The sequence below is a fragment of the Engraulis encrasicolus genome, chromosome 12 (genome assembly GCF_034702125.1).
Source record: "Engraulis encrasicolus isolate BLACKSEA-1 chromosome 12, IST_EnEncr_1.0, whole genome shotgun sequence".
NCBI lineage: Eukaryota > Metazoa > Chordata > Actinopteri > Clupeiformes > Engraulidae > Engraulis > Engraulis encrasicolus.
Window position 1 is genome coordinate 28,150,017 of NC_085868.1, and position 17,684 is coordinate 28,167,700.

Below are 17,684 nucleotides of genomic sequence, written 5' to 3' on the forward strand. Positions count from 1 at the left end.
TAGGTCAATACACGTCATTGCCGCACTCAGACTTGCTGGACCAGTCTCTCTCGCCAGTCTAAAAGTGGTTCATTTTTTCCCTCCAAGCCAAAACGGCCAAGTAGAGTGCAGACATGAAACACTCCACCACAGGGCTCGTGGGCATGTGGCCTTATGCAGTCAAATAAAGACCCCTCATACAAAATCGTGTAGATATCGTATGACACTCAAGCTCTCTCTCTCTCTCACTCACTCACTCACTCTCTCTCTCTCTCACACACACACACACACACACACACACACACACACACACACACACACACACACACACACACACAGACACAGCACAGACACACACACTGCATTCTCTCTCTCTCTCTCTCTCTCTCTCTCTCTCTCTCTCTCTCTCTCTCTCTCTCTCTCTCCGGTGCGGTGCGGTCGGGTAGCCAGGCTTGTCTCCCCCCCAGACTGTGGAGGAGTTGTTCAGGTGGCAACAGTGAGTCTTTTCAGTGCGGCCTTATCCTTAACCCAGGCAGGGCAGGGAAAGGGCTGGGCCTGGTGGAGGGCCCCAGGCAGGGACTACAGTAGCCTACTGCTGGCTGGCAGACATGGAGGCCTGATGGAAAACACACTGAACACACTGATCTGCTTTCACACCTGTGTCTGGCTTTGCTTCCCTTTTTATGGCTCTCATATTCCTGGAGGAATGGATATAGAATAGAGTAAAAGGGACGTCAGTTATCGGAAGCTCAGTGTTGGGTCAGATCATATTGGATTGGATGTATCCCTGGGAATACATTGTTATTTCTTTATTTATTTATTTAAGATTTGTCTTTACGATGTTTGGTCCCCAATGCGTTTGGCAGTGCTGAGACCACCATGTAAAGGTCTTGATGGTGGAAAAATGGATGGATTGAGGAAAACTCTTCAGTTACTCACTTCGGTGACTGGTTCTTTTGATTGCCTCTTTTTAAAGATAAGCTTGTCTCCCAGAAGCCTTGACTTTGCTGCATACTCTGTATAATTTGATTGGATTCCTTTTAGAACACACACACACACACACACACACACACACACACACACACACACACACACACACACACACACACACACACACACACACACACACACACACACACACACACACACACACACAGGCAGACAGGCAGGCAGGCTAGCAGGCTGGCTGGCTTGAATTTAGAGAGTGTGTGTGTGTGTGTGTGTGTGTGCGCGCAGCAAAATGGCGCAGGCCGGCCTCTGTTTTTTAGAGAGCGCTAATGAAGGACTGTTGGGGTGTCATGTGACTCTCCTTTCCTCTCCTCTGGTCTCGGTTGTTCCTCCAGGCCTGACTCCTCTCCTCTCCTCTCCTCCCAGCTCAGCTCAGGCCAGGGCAGGCCACATGTTTCTGGATTATTGACGCGAGTGACCTGGAGGCTGTTTATTTACTGCCATGGCTCCAGGCCTGGGTTGTTAGCCATTATCAGCAGCTTATTGTTAGTCCACTTGATGATGACTTAATCAGTGTTGTATTGTGAAAGCTGACCGTAAGTGCATTTGTCTAATATCGTTTTAGAGAGGGAGGTCTGCACGTAGGTTGACTTTACTGTGAAGTTATAATGTGAGAGAAGTGTGTCCCTCGTGGTGATTACTTGTGTTTTGCTCTTGTTCTCTCTCTCCTCTCTCTCTCTCCTCTCTCTCTCTCTCTCTCTCTCTCTCTCTCTCTCTCTCTCTCTCTCTCTCTCTCTCTCTCTTTCTCTCTCTCTTTCTCTTTCTCTCTCATCTTAAGATGTCATTTGGTCAGACGTAGTTTAGTCAGACATAGTTTTATAACTGATACCTTCTGCATTGTCTGCAGAGGTTAAGCTATCAGTTTAAATGGTCCAAGACAGCCTGATACGCTTTCGTCTGAGATTATTGTTTTGTTACACAATGTACAGCCAGATAATGAGAGTCAAATCCAGCAACAAGGATTTAGATAAGTCATGGAGCTGGAATTGTCTCTAGATATGCTAGTTTTTATATTGCGTATGTATGGTTCGATGGTGTGCTTTATGAGAAGTTTTTCTTTACCAATGTCACTGTCTCACCTTGAAATGAACATCACAAGACTAATGTCTCCTTCATCTACGCTTTTCCCTCAGTTGATATCTTGTGGTTTTATTTTTGGTTAATATTTTTCAAGTACTTTTTACGGGTCTTTTTGGGCCTTTTTGTATGACCGGTCAGTGTGAGAGGAGACAGGAAATACGTGGGCGAGAGATGGGGTAGGGCTGAGAAATGACGTGGGCCGGACTCGAACCTCTGAGTGTCCCCATAGGCCCACAAGCCCATGGACCTTTTTCTTTGTTTTTTTTAAATGTTTTTTTATTCTTTTTTTAAAGGAGCAGTGTGAGTGTGGCATTTGCTTCTTTTGTACATGCACAGCTGGTGATACTTCTGTTGTAAATTTAACATCTGATTGCAGACACTTCTTTTTTCTTTCTTTTTTTCTGATTGTTAATTGTGTCACAGTGACCGTGTATGTACTGTATCCATGATTAAGAAATCCTTGACATTTTGTCTGATGTTACTACAAATGGCATAAATGACATGCCTGCCACGAAGTTGTTGTAGCAGTGTACTGTACTGTGCTCGTCTCCTTATACTGTGGGATGATAAAATAATGATGATGCTTTTTATCCTTACCACAGATTTGACTTCTGCTCAGATCAAGTTGACAAGAGACCTTCAGAAAATCTTGGCCAGGTCCTGTTTGGAGAAAGAATCGAGCCTTCGCCCTATAAAGTGAGTAGACGACACGTACAGACACGTACAGACACGTACAGACACACACAGACACACACACAGACACACACACACGCACACACACACAGACACGCACACACAGACACGCACACACAGACACGCACACACAGACACGCACACACAGACACGCACACACAGACACGCACACACAGACACGCACACACAGACACGCACACACAGACACACACACACACACACAGACACACACACAGACAGACAGACACACACACAGACAGACACACACACAGACAGACACACACACACACAGACAGACACACACACAGACAGACAGACACACACACAGACAGACAGACACACACACAGACAGACAGACACACACACAGACAGACAGACACACACACAGACAGACAGACACACACACAGACAGACAGACAGACACACACACACACACACACACACACACACACACACACACACACACACAGACACACACACAGACACAGACACAGACACAGACACAGACACAGACACAGACACACACACAGACACACACACACACACACACACAGACACACAGACACACACACAGACAGACACACAGACAGACACACACACAGACACACAGACAGACACACACACAGACACACACAGACACAGACACAGACACAGACACAGACACAGACACAGACACAGACACAAGCAACTACAACTAACTGGCAACAGCATGGAGCAGTTACTGAAATATCATTGCTCTACTAACAGGCATGGGGTGTGCTAGAAGAGGCAGGAAATCACAGGGAAATCATATGGTTTCAAAGTAAAATTTGATTAGTGTGTTATGTTGGCTGGTTGGGATCGTAATCATATAGGTTACTTTCCGTTAATTTGACTCACAGTAATTTGACCCACACTAACTTCACGAGAAGAAGAACAGTGAAGCACAGGACTGCAAGATGATTGGAACGCTGCACAATACAGCTCATCATATTATTGGCTGCTGGCAGCGGAATAGGTGGGATATTTGAAGACCATTGCCCTACTGTCATTACAAAGCCTCCTTATTCATTTCTGTTGACTTTCTCTTGAGTGCTGCATCTCATCGTATTAGCACACAAGATTTGGTCAATAGCTCATTAGCCATACTACCCTACAAAGGCAAAGAGCAGTAACAACGCCTACACTGACACTGAGGAAAAAAAGCCTTCGAAGCCTTGGTATTAGTTTGGATATTGTAGTTACAGCAATTTTGACATGGCAATATCTGTCAAACGGGACCCATTTGGACCATAAGGCTTTGTCACAAGATGAAGGAGGTGTTGCAAAGACTCAATTTTGACCGAACATGAAGTTACTGCACTTAGTTTGCCATTGTATGGCAGTATAGTGCACACCAAAATCTGGATAGTCAGAAGACCGGAGGCAGTGGGGTGGAGGAATAAAGGTCCGTGGTACACAAGCACATTTTCTCTAACCTCAGGGAGCCAATAATCGCCAAATGTATTAGAACTAGAAACGCGACTGGATGCTTGTTATTTTTTTCAAATGTAATTTTTGGGGCTTTTTGGCCTTTATTATGACAGGGGAGTTTGAGAGGAGACAGGAAACGGTTGTGAGAGAGAGAGATGGGGTAGGGCTGGGAAATGACCCCGGCCGGACTCAAACCGCCCCCATGGACAATTTAAGCCCAAATGTGGGGGGCTTAGCGCGCTGCGCCACATCGCCCCGACTGGATGCTCGTTAATGTCTGTCTGTAGAAGTGTGGTCTGGTAAAGTGTCGGCCACCAGTATGGATGTTGGCTTTTTACAATCCATTGAGCAATACGCTTACTGCGTCTGCATCATCCGTCCTGTCTGGTTAGATTCTTTAAGGGGTGTGGAGGACGCATCTACCTTTGTTCTAGCAGCGGTTCCCAAACTTTTTTGCCCTGCGCGCCCCCTTTTACATAACAATGTGGTTCGCGCACCCACTAAGCGAATGTTACACATCAGCAGATTTTGGGCAATGCTCATTTCCAATAGACTTGACGTCTTTCCTGCCATCATTGCAATCGAACTTGTTGCATGATAAGTCTAGGAGTTAAACATTACTCTTCAGATGGATCCTTCCAGCATACAATTCACCAAATATTTAAAAACTGCGTAATGTTCATTAATTCTGTATAAAAACAGACATCTCAGCCGTTGCTTTATTCAGCTCACGCACCCCCTTGAGGCAGGTCGCACGCCCCAGTTTGGGAAACCCTGTTCTATGTTTTTTTTACCTGTTCTGATTTTGAGTTGTAAGTAATGGTAGACTCACTGGACCATGTAGTTGCAATGGTGTAGGCTTATTTTAGACCAGTTAGATGGGTTTAGGTCCTGCTTTTTTTTTGATTCCCAGCTTTCTGTTTACAGAAGGCTAGGCGAGGCACCACGACAGCAAGAGTTCAAATTAATGTGGTGGATTGACTTGAACTTGAACTTTGGCTTTTTCGCATTATTTGCAAACCCTGCAGTGTGTCCGTCTGCATGTCCGTCTGTGTGTCAGTCTGCATGTGTGTGCATATGCGTGCGCAGGGGTGTAGTGGGCGCGGTACGCAGTCCACCCACTTCTCCTGAAGTGAGATTTAAAAAAAATCATCTGCCATATTTGAATACAAAAGGAACACAGCAGTATTGCAGGTGATTGACCAAACAGATGAAAATGGAGAAGCAATGACGGTAGATTAAGGACAGTTGGGGGGTTTGACATGATAAGTTGCCTAATTATTTGATGATGTTAAAAATCGCGTACCCCCACTTTAAACGCGTGCGTGCGTGCGTGCGTGCGTGTGTGCGTGTTCCCCTGTTTGTGTGTGTCTCTGTGCATGTTTGTGTGTGCTAATGTGTGTGTCTGTAGTTTGTATTGCAGTTTGAGGAAGACATCTGTCAGCCTGTGTGCCTTTGTATGTGTGCGCTAATGTACAGTAAGTGTGTGTATGTACTGTATGTCTTGCGTTGCAGTTTGAGATTGAGAAGGAGATGTGTAGGCGTGTGTGTGTGCGCTAATTTGTACCTCCGTGTTTTGTGTTGCTGTTTTTCAAGGAGAGACGTTCAAGCCTGTGTGCTCGTGTATGTGTGCCCTAACGTGTGCGTGTGCGTCTAATGCAGGGGTGTCAAACTCATTTTGGTCCCATGTGGACCTCAAGCGGGCCGCATTAGTAACATCATCGCAGAAAAAAAAACGTAAAGCAGAGGATTAGTGTTCAGTACTATCACGTTTTAAGTGTGTTGAACATGTAGAAAGCAATGCAATACTGATAATCCTATGCAAAATTTCCTTGACTTCATTCATTCATTGCCAACCGTCAATGAATTAAATATGGGACAGTTCATTTCGGCAGGGCGTCTTGGGGTTTTCCCCCAGAAAATGTTGTATTTCTTAGATGTAATTTCCTGCATTTTCACGCATTCTAACATCCCGTTTCCAGTTTCAGCTTAATAGGAACCAATACAAATCCGATTATATTTATTATTTAATTACAACCAATACCAATACAATACGAATAAGAAGTATTAACATTTTATCTCTATATATGAGGTCTATAATATATGAGCTTTATCAAATGCCTGTTACAGTACAAATTCACCATTTATAATAGAAGTGTGATGTGCACTTTACTACATATATACGGTATAATAGAGGGACCATTGGGTTAATGTCATGCAGGTATCGATTTGGCGTAATTGCGCATTTAGGTTATTTCATTGAGAAAAAAAAAAAATCTGGTCTAATGTGTGCCTCTGTTTTGTCTTGCAGTTTGAGTTTAAGAAGGAGGAGACGTGCAAGCCTGTGTGCCAAAAGAAATATGACATGCTCCTGGCCACAGACAAGGCCCACCTGGAGTTCCTCAAGAAAGGCATGCTGCTCAACTACCAGCACCACTGGTGAGGAGCATCCACACTCACACATCCACACACTCTTCATTACGTTACACTACATTACATTACACATTATTGGACAGGGCTCCAGAGTGCGACCAATTTGGTCGCATATGCGCCCATTTTTTTCAACGGTGCGCCTAAAAAATATTTTTAGGCGCACCGGTGCGACCAGCCATCAGTAGAACAAAACCTATTAGCAAACAACCGTTTTAATGGACATAAATTAATAGTCATTCTACAGTAGTGGCCCATCATCACACAATAAAACGTGTCGATGCGGTCATTCCTTCAACTCCGCTGAACTTGGCCTACCGGTAGCTTTCTCCCCCTTCCTCGTTCACAGGCAGCCCGACGTTTCAGAATAGAATGTTCGACTTCGCTCAATTATCCGAGTTCACATGTGCCAGCGAGTTTTGTGTTCTCAACCAGGCGAGTTTTGCAACGGACGAGAGAGTTACAATCACGGTAAAAACAGCAAAATGACTTGAGGATATTTTAAACACGAGAGAGTCACAATCATGGGGGAAAACTAAATGGCTTGAGTGGATATTAAACATTGCCACACAACGCAGACGGGTGCGCGGATAATTGCCCGTATCAGCCGCGTGCAGAGCTGGCCAAACAACAGGTGACGCGCTAGTTTGTCGGTACTTCTGTGAGAGTTTTTGATATCGACTAGGGCAGGCTACATACTGCCTATCAGTCCGCAAGGCATCGTTCATGCACCTCGAGACAGCACGAGAGAGAGGGAGAGAGAGAGAGAGTGAGCGAGCGAGCGCACTAGTGCTGTCGTGTCTGTTCGTAGCGCTTGCTAAGATACCACAATCATTATGCAGAGGGAGAGCGCTCAAAAACGGGGAAATAGACAAAATCCAATTCACCTCAGATTCCACTGTAAACATAGGCTAGGCTATCTGTGTCTAAGAATTTTAAAAATCATGACATTTTTAGCAGGGTTTGTTTAAAAAAATATATCCATCCATCCATCTATCTATCGTCATATTGTAACTCTGTGCTTGTGCCCTGTGCGTAGCCTTATTGCAGAAAAGGCTGGTATGTTGATCTTACTAGTCAAACACATACTGTCTAAAAGGCTACTTATTTGGTCTTTTCTAAAAGCCAAACTGCTTGTAGCCAAGATGTGTTAGTTAGGTAGCCTACTGTCATGTCTTTTATAAGGAGCACATTTGGAAGACTAGCCTATAGCACATGAAAGGCTCCAGGTCTTTTAAAATATAGCAACAATAATAGAATAATAATAATAATAATAATAATAATTATTATTATTATTATTATTATTATTATTATTATTATTATTATTATTATTGTTGCAATCATTATTGCTAATGTTATTATTTTTAATTATTATTTTTCAAAGCTGAGGTGCGTGTGTGTATGGGGTGGTGAAAACATTTGGGTGCACCTAAATTTTGTGCTGGTGCACCTAAAAAAATATTTTAGGCGCACCAGTGCAACCAGTGCAAAAAGTTAGTCTGGAGCCCTGTTGGATTACATCAGAGTATAAATAATACTGTATTAGACTTAAAGTTCCTCCAGAAAGCTCCTCCATGCTGCTCAAGTACTAGCACCACTAGTGATTCACACTCGCACATTCACACTCTTCATTTCATTACATTACATTATATTATTCATTATTCATTATTGGATTACATTAGAGTATAAATAATATTAGAGTTTAATATTAGAGTGCCTCTAGAAAGTTCTTCCATGCTGCTCAACTGCTAGAACCACTAGTGAGGAGCATTCACACTCACACATCCACACTCTTCATTTCATTTCATTTCATTACATTGCATTACATTGCATTGCATTACATTATTCATTATTGGATTACATTAGAGTATAAATAATATTAGAATTGCTTCTGAAAGGCATGCTGCTCAACCACTAGCCGCACTGGTGAGGAGGAATCACATATTGTATTATTATATTACGTTACATTACATTTCATTATGCTACGTTAGTCTATTAATAATTGTAATGTTATAGTGCACATACGTACTGTGTCTGTCTGTCTGTCTTCGTGTTGGTGTGTTTTACGCGCCGATTCATTGAAAAACATTGTGTGTGTGCGTGCGTGTGTGTGTGCGTGCGTGTGTGTGTGCGTGCGTGTGTGTGCGCGTGCGCGCTCGTGCGTGTGTTTGTGCGTTTGTGTGTGTGTGCGCGTGCGCGCTCGTGCGTGTGTTTGTGCGTTTGTGTGTAGGATCGTGGACAACATGCCAGTCACGTGGTGTTACGACGTGGAGGACGGACAGAAATTCTGCAATCCGGGCTTTCCTATTGGCTGTTACGTGACTGAGGGCGGGCGCCCCAAAGACGCCTGTGTTGTCAATGTGAGTCAGTATGTGTGTGTGTGTTAGTGTGAGGACTCCTGTCATGTGTGTGTGGGTGGGAGGGTATGCCTGAGGTGGTAGGGTTTTCAATATCCTCAACCTCTCTCTCGCTCTCTCTCTCTCTCTCCCTCCCCTCTCTCTCTCTTTTTCTCCATTACGTATTCTTTACTTACCATTCCCACCCCTGAAGCATCTGTCAGTCAACCCTTTGTAGTGCTTGAACACTGTTTTGTGTCGAGAGTCACACGTGGTTTTCCTAATTTTCCACATTTTTACTCCTTTGCCCATGTGAACTTAGCACCGCACTGCACCTTACCACCACACTACTTACTATTAAGATTTTTTTTTTCACTTGGGCTGACATTTTAATACACTTCTCTGATAGCCAAGTGAATGTATATATGCCTATCTAAGCGGGGGATATGCTGGGTTTGCACAATTTGTATATTATGTGTATGCAGGGGAAAGTTTGCAATTGTGTACAATTGTGTGAGGTAATTAGTGATATTTTGGATCTATGCGATGTGGATTGTGTGTACAGTATGTTGTGTTGCTGGACACCTTTATTTCCCTCCTAAGATTAAAACATTCTCCTCTCCTTTCCTCTCCTCTCCTCTCCTTTCCTCTCCTCTCCTCTCCTCTCCTCTCCTCTCCTCTCCTCTACTCTCCATGTGCACAATGTGTATTGTAAATATTTATTTGATAAGATTCAAGATTCTTTTAATTCGTTTTGAGGGATATTTTGTCTTTGATATACATATCGCTGCTGTGTAACATGTAACAAAAAATGACAACAGAAATGAGGATGATAATGATTACAATAATAATAAAGTTCCTCTCCTCTCCTCCCCTTTCCATGTGGGCAATGTGTGAATATGTATTTAATGATGATAATGATTACCATGTTAATGAAGTTCCTTTCTTCTCCTCTGCTCTGCAGTCTGATTTCCATGAGGCGGACACCTTCTACATCTTCAACCATGTGGACATCACCATCTCCTACCACGTGGTGGAGAACGAGGCAGCAGGCTCCAGACTAGTGGCCGCCAAGATGGAGCCCAAGAGGTGTGTGTGTGTTAGTGTGTGTGTGTTAGTGTGTGTTAGTGTGTGTTAGTGTGTGTGTGTGTGTGTGTGTGTGTGTTAGTGTGTGTGCGTTAGTGTGTGTGTGTGTGTGTGTGTGTGTGTGTGTGCGTTAGTGTGTGTGTGTGTGTGTGTGTGTGTGTGTGTGTGTGTGTGTGTTAGTGTGTCCGCGTGCGTTAGTGTGTGTAGGGCTGTAACGATACACTCAACTCACGATTCGGTTCGTATCACAATCTTTGACCTACGATTCGATACACCCCACCCCACCCCAAAATTATGAATAAAAACTGATAGTTTATTGGTAGAATAGGTTACAAGAGGCTACTAATAATTTGAAAAAGTTTAAATATAATAATGATGACGATTTGAAGCTTGGAGGCACTATAATATACCATGTTATGTGATTGTTTTCTTGACTGTTGGGTAACAAAACTTTGAAAGGACGCATCACAATACTGAATCCTTGTGTCGCGATACAGTATCATGACTCTGTGCGATATCACGATTTCTCGGTTCGATACAATATCGTTGCAGTCGTGCGTCTGTGTGTGATTATGCAGCTCACCATCATAGCAATAGATGTTTCGGAGGATACTAGAGACGTGATTGCCAGCTGTGCTGCACTGGGATATTATGAGCGCCGCACGGAGCAGGAAAGCCCCCTAGCAAGTAAATTGAAGAGTGTCAATGGCAACAATCACCATAAGCAAGAAATGTATACATGGTAGCCATGGTATCCACATAGGGCTGTGGGATGCTGCATGTCAATGGTGCTGCAGTATNTGTGTGGGCGCTGTGTTGCGGAACATGAATAGGAGGGTTTGGTTTTAGATGTCGCCTGAACGGAAAGCTATTCAAACATTTACAGCCAAGCGTGTTCGAATACAAAATAAGAGAGAACCTCGACGGCTCCCTCCTGTAATTCTTTGGAGGATGCTAAATGTCGTTTTTCATTATTGTCTCCTGAACATAACTTGTCCAATGTAAAATGAAATTGATTAAGGTGAATTCTGGACCAGAAGTTTCAGTTCACAACACAGGCTCTTGCTTTCTTTTTAAGCGGTCATCAGAATTGTCAGGTGGTAATCGTGTATGTTTGTGTATTTTGCATCAGGACGTTGTTTTACTTTTATGGCTTACCATAAAGACAAGCTACAAATGAACTGTGAACCAATACTGTACTGTGCCGCTCACAAGAAAATAATAGATGCATCCAGGAGTCGATGGGCCAGCCTGTATAGGTACCTTTTGGATTTTTTTTTCTTGCTGTGCTCATCTAATCTCGTACATTACACTACACCAGTGTTTCTCAAACTTTTTCAGGGCGACCACTTTGTCCCCACTAAAAATGTTCAGGGACCCCCTGTCAACTGAATTGACAGTTTAGTTGAGGGGTGCTTATTTGACACTGCTAATCTCGATGCAGATCACTCACTTTTTATTCACATTACAAGCCAGCCTTATTATTGTGAAAATAAGACTTCAGCTATGTTTAGCTTTGTAATTAGGTTACAAATATAGCCTACTGCTAGCTCGTCTTGGAAAGGTTAAAAAAAACTTTGCGGACCACCTGAGCACTGTCACGGACCACACTTTGAGAACCACTGCACTACACCACAGCTATGTTAAGTACAGGGCATTGGAGCAGTGTGGGGTTAGTGTAGGTGCCGTGCTCAAGCATACCTTATAGCTATGGACTGAGATAGGGAGTTGAAGGGTGGCATTCGAACCTGCAACCCTCTGATCTAAAGCCCATCTCCTCAATCACTCCTCACCAGCTTCCCGCAAAAATCTCATGTGTGTTTGCTTGCTTGTTTTGTTGTGTGTCTCTCCTGTGTCTAAAGCTACATGCATAAGGATGGCAACCTGGATTGCAGTGGCCCTCCCATGGGACTGTCCAACAAGTACAATGGCAAGCTCCAGATTGACTACACTTACTCTGTGCATTTTAAGGTGAGTTGACTCTCTGCTTTTCGCACTGTTATCAATGCATTTCTGCACGCCAGGTTTATTATTATTTTTAAAAATTCGTAAACGGAATTAAATTGAGTCATTGAATTTAAATGTATTCATACATCTGGTCATGTTACGGTTGTTGCACGGCACAAATGATGCAGAAAGTTGAAAGACCTTTGCCAGGAAATGCAGTGTCTCTGTGTGATACTAGTGACGTGATTTGTGAGGAAAAGTTCCTTGAATAAGTCCCTGCTAATGATGGCGGTCAACTCTTCATTTGTTGGAACGAAGCTGCACTCTTGGATACAAGTCTGAATGTGATTTAACCATGCAGAAGCATGACAAACGGATAACAGACAAGTTTGTTTTCCTTTATTGCCAGTTTTTCAGCTGTGGTCATATGGCCAATAAAGAAAATATTCATGCTACATTTACAATACCAACAATCAAATGAATAAATAAATAAATACATTCAATAATGCCAATATACGTATGGAAATATAAAAAACACTTTGAGGCACTCCTTACTAAAGTTAAAAAGCCTTTATTAAATACTGGCTACATGCCTACTTGTTTCGACCCATTGTCTTCATCCAGGCACTTGCCCTGATGAAGACAATGGGTCGAAACGCGTAGGCATGTAGACAGTATTTAATAAAGGCTTTTTAGATGCGTCCCACGCATCTCTATAAGAGGCTTTGGTGTCCGTCCGTCCGTCCGTCCGTCCGTCCGTCCGTCCCTCCGTCCGTCCGTCCGCCCTCCCGTGATGTGTTTCCCTCCCGTGATGCGTTTCTGAATTGTGATTCCCTCCTGTGATTCCCTCTTGTGTCCACAAGGTGGCAGTCGCTCAGTTTTTGGCCTGGAGCTCATGCGTGCAAACCAACCGTGCTCTTTGCCAGTGAGAAAAACATGGCGGCACTTCCTGTTGATTTTCACATGAAAGTTTTGCTTAATTTAAAGTCCCTAAGCGACTATAAATGTTGTGGCTTCCATATATTGATGTAAAAGTGCCCCACGAAGTAATGAAGCACAACAAAGTTACTCCACATTACCATTTGACCACTCGTTTTTCTATGCTAACAGGGTAGCTAATGTAGCATTGTAAATGATCCAGGGAGAAAGGGTGAAATGTTGTGATTTCAGTCCGCCTGAGGCAACGATTTTCGTGGGGAAGATGACCTGCATCTCGGTGGCATTGGACCACTTCCCGTGCCTTATTTGGCTCGCTCAGCACGTGCGTCCTCAGTCCAATCGCAATGCTTTATTTTCCCCAGACGTTTAATCGCATTTAAGTGAAAGTGCCATGTATACACATCGCAAAATAACTCTTAATCCGATCTATTTAAATCGCATTTATTAAATCGGACTTAAAAACATCATGTACACGTAGCCAATGTCTCATTGATTAGTTTATGGAACTAATGGATTAGTTGCGGTCCACGAAGACAATATCCACGTGAAAACGCAAACGCCTGCAAACCACTGTTTTGACAGAAATACAGTTCACCTGTCGCCTACTCTGTTTTCTTCCCAAAGCGGCATTTAAAAGTATTCCATGAAATCCAACATCAACGTCACTTCAAAGAGGTGACAGCATTTTGCTCACACATGAAATAACACTTCAGTAAGGGGGGGACATCACTGCTCTCATATTAAAGTGAAAAGAGAATTTCACACTTTAGTTTATTTAATGTAGGCCTATGCAAAATTGCAAATAGCCTATTCATTGAAATCTGTCCAGAAAGGGTTGTAATGTTTGCCTGTTTTTTATGTTTGTAATTAAAAAAAAAAAAAAAAAAAAAGTGATTTAAAAAAAAAAAAATAGCCTAACAAAAATAGAGATTTTATGTTAAAAAAAATGTGATATGGGATGGACCGATGGCCCCCCCAAGCTAAATTCGCCTTAGGTCCCCACATTGCTAAATGTAGTGTAAGGGATTATTTTGAAAAGACAGTAACATGTAATCAGCAATGCATTACAGTTTTTCAGTAAATTGCCCAACACTGTTGAAATCCTATGGTACTTTTTCAAATCCAGGCTTATACAGTACATGGTAGGCTTATTGATAAATTGCCTTGACAGGTTATGAGGAGGCCAAGGGGGCGTTTGGGCAAAAAAGGTTCAGAACGGGCATAGACGGACGCATCTGTTGTCCGCCTGTCGGACTTGTTATCTTTAATAAGGAGTGCCTCAAATAGTGCCTTTTATCTTTTCATGGAAGTTTGGACGCCCAAGTTCTTTTTGATGAGCACCCTTTTTTACTAACTGGATACAGGACCCAGTGAAGCATTCCCTTTTCTCTTTTTTGATACGTATGGAAATGTTCAAAACCTTTAAATGTGGGACCTTCCTAAAAATGCTATATCTACAAGCAGACTCAGCTCCTCAGTCAGGGCATCTTGTCACTCTCCACACTGTGGCGGTTTTACCCCCTGTAGCCACAAGGTGGTGCACTATGCTTGTCTCTGGAACAGGGTTTCCCAACATTTCCCAACTGGGGGTCCACTTGAAAATGTCACAACTGTTTAGGGCCCACCTCTGACCCAATAAACGTTACAACTGAAATAAATAATCACAATTACAAATATTATTGATAAAAAAAAATGATTTCAGGGCCCACTTGAACTGTATTCAACTGGATCACACCGCACTCTTAAAAGGAGCTAAACATAAACAAAAACTTTGTAAAATAGAAAGAATAATGTCAGCACACTTAAATCCTCTTTGTGTTCTTTTTAATAAGCCAAGCTTTCGGTCTACTGACCTTCCTCAGGGCTCAGGGCCCACTTGAACTACCTGCGTGGCCCACCACGGGGGCCCCGGCCCACAGTTTGAGAATCCCTGCTGTAGAACAGCAGGCCCCCTCCTCAGTAGCTCCTCAGCCCCACTCTATTATCCAAACTCCTGTCCTCCCTTGCCCTTATGGCCTTGAATGACTGAATGCATGATTTTACATTTTCAGTTCATATATATAAAATAAATACATGATTGAGTTTCATATAAACCGCACCACATAAAAAAAAAGAGAGTCAGGATAGCACAATAAAGCTCAGAAGCTTATGGCCATTGTGGTCCTTGGCCTTGAATTGACTTTGAAAGAGGTCATTGACGATAGAAGTTTAATTCAATATCTCATATAAGGCACAATTCCTAGGTAATTTTCTCATTCGCAATCAGGATTTTGTATGGGGGGAAACGTCCTTCAAAAGTTGTTGTGACTAGGCTGACAGCAGGGAGACATCGTTTTCTCTATGGAGGCCACAAGCACAAGGGTGGAGACCGGAGTTTGGATAATGGATTGTACCCATGGACTTGTCTGTGCAGATTATTTGTTTAATTTCTAATTGTTGTAACCTTGCAGTTAACACAACTCGTCTGTTTGGTCGAAAGAATTAACTCTGTCTGCGAACACTCCTTAAAAGGGTATGCCACTATTTTGGGGCTTAATACAGTTAAAATCGTTGGCTGCCAATATGTCGCTAAGCTAGTGAAAGTCAATGGATGCGTGTAGCATTGTAGCATGCTACACGGATCCATTGACTTTCACTAGCTTAGCGACATGCTCCCCCTTTTAACTTGTCTTAAAGCAAGACAACGCTTAACATGAAAAATAAGACACTCTACCACCTTTATAAACCCCAGCCAACGATTTTAACTGTAATAAGCCCCAAAATAGTGGCATGCCCCTTTAAGATGATATCAATCAAATGACACAACAGTGTATGCTTGTTGTAAACTGTGTAAATGCCCGGAGCACAACATTGATGTAGAGGAAACGTCAAGATATCAGCCCTGAACAATCAGCAGCAAGTATCGACCATCGGCTGACCCTGTCCTATAAAATTAAGTGTCAGCATCAAGCTCTTGTCCTAAAGCTGTGTCTGTGTCTCTGTCTCTGTCTCTGTATCTGTGTCTGTGTTCTTCAGGAGGATGTGAACATCCGCTGGGCCTCGCGATGGGATTACATCCTGGAGTCCATGCCACACACCAACATCCAGTGGTTCAGGTACACACACACACACACACACACACACACACACACACACACACACACACACACACACACACACACACACACACACACACACACACACAGAAGCCGACAGGGGGGGGACAAAGGGCTCAGTTGTCCCGGCCCTGGGGAGAATAGGGGCCCACAAATGGTTCCCGATTACATTATATGTATTAGTTAGTTTAGTTTATTGGTTTATTTCATCAGGGACCATGTGCAAAGTACATTAGTTACATAGTAAAAAGATGACCTGCACCAGATTATAGCTAATAGCTAATTTCCATCTGCAGTCCCTGGGCAGGTAAAAAAAACAAACAAACATACAATCCAGTAAAATGGGAGCAGCCACTCAGGCATACAACCCCTGCCACACACACACACACACACACACACACGCACACACACACACACAATAAAAACATGTCATATGCAAAAAAGACTACAATGTGCAAAGTGTCAGAACAGGCATGTGCAAAACTATTAGTGGTCACAAGACTGGTTACATGAAAGCCATTTCTTCACTTCACGTGAGAAGGAATAAAAGTTTGTAATGCTTTTTAGGTGGGTGGGAAGGGCATTCCATTGTTTTGTTGCTCTGAAGGAAAAGGCAGATTGTGCAAATGCTGTTACCCGGCTTGGGAGGGTACAGTTTCCTATGATGGTGGATCTAGTTGTTCTGCTGATTTGTTCAGCGCAAGGATGGATGAAGGTTTTCAGAGGTGGAGGAGCGGAGTTGTGAATGATTTTGTGCACAAGGCGCACATCAGAATATAAAATTATGTTGTCAAAACTGAGCAAGTTATACTTGTCCAGTATGGCACAGTGGTGAAATTGAGATGGACGTTTGTCCAAAACTTTAAGAGCTTGTTTGTAAAGTGATGAGATGGATTTCATGGTAGTCTTGTTAGCCTGAGACCAGCTTGACATACATAATGCATATGAGACATTATCATGGCATTTACATAGGTCTTTGCAGCATCAATAGTTAAAGAATTGCGAATATGTCTAAAATTTGCTATGCTATATTTCACAGTGTTGCCCAGTTTTTTAATTTAATTTAATTAGGTGGGGGGCCCTTTCAGTGGACCTTGTCCCAGGCCTAGGCAAACCTGTCAGCGGCCCTACACACACACACACACACACACACACACACACACACACACACACACACACACACACACACACACACACACACACACACACACACACACACACACACACACACACACAGACACCAGTCTATGTCTGTGACAAAAAATGCAGTGGTTCAGGTCAGATGCACACACACACACACACACACACACACACACACACACACACACACACACACACACACACACACACACACACACACACACACACACACACACACACACACACACACACACACACACACACACACACACACACACACTTTCTCGTAATCATGCTGTAAACAAACTACCAAGAATGATGATTGATGTGTTTCATTAGTTCGTCAGTAATGATGAAAGATGATGTGCGTGTGTGTGTGCATGTGTGTGCGTGTGTGTGTGCGTGCGTGCGTGTGCGTGCGCGTGTGTGTGTGCACGTGTGTGTTGTTGTCCTACAGCATCATGAACTCCCTGGTGATCGTGCTCTTCCTGTCGGGCAT

General features: G+C 43.2%; 1 protein-coding gene across 1 annotated transcript in view; it reads left to right on the forward strand.

Annotated features, from left to right (window-relative positions):
• Positions 1–17,684, forward strand: part of tm9sf2 (transmembrane 9 superfamily member 2) — a 40,154-nt gene that overhangs the window by 1,550 nt on the left and 20,920 nt on the right. The window contains exons 3-9 of the mRNA XM_063212032.1: positions 2,670–2,763; positions 6,524–6,651; positions 8,873–9,002; positions 9,943–10,067; positions 11,927–12,035; positions 15,966–16,045; positions 17,643–17,684. The exon at positions 17,643–17,684 is cut by the window's right edge and continues 67 nt beyond it. Coding sequence (XP_063068102.1) covers positions 2,670–2,763; positions 6,524–6,651; positions 8,873–9,002; positions 9,943–10,067; positions 11,927–12,035; positions 15,966–16,045; positions 17,643–17,684 — 708 coding nt within the window. The remainder of the gene's footprint in view (positions 1–2,669; positions 2,764–6,523; positions 6,652–8,872; positions 9,003–9,942; positions 10,068–11,926; positions 12,036–15,965; positions 16,046–17,642) is intronic.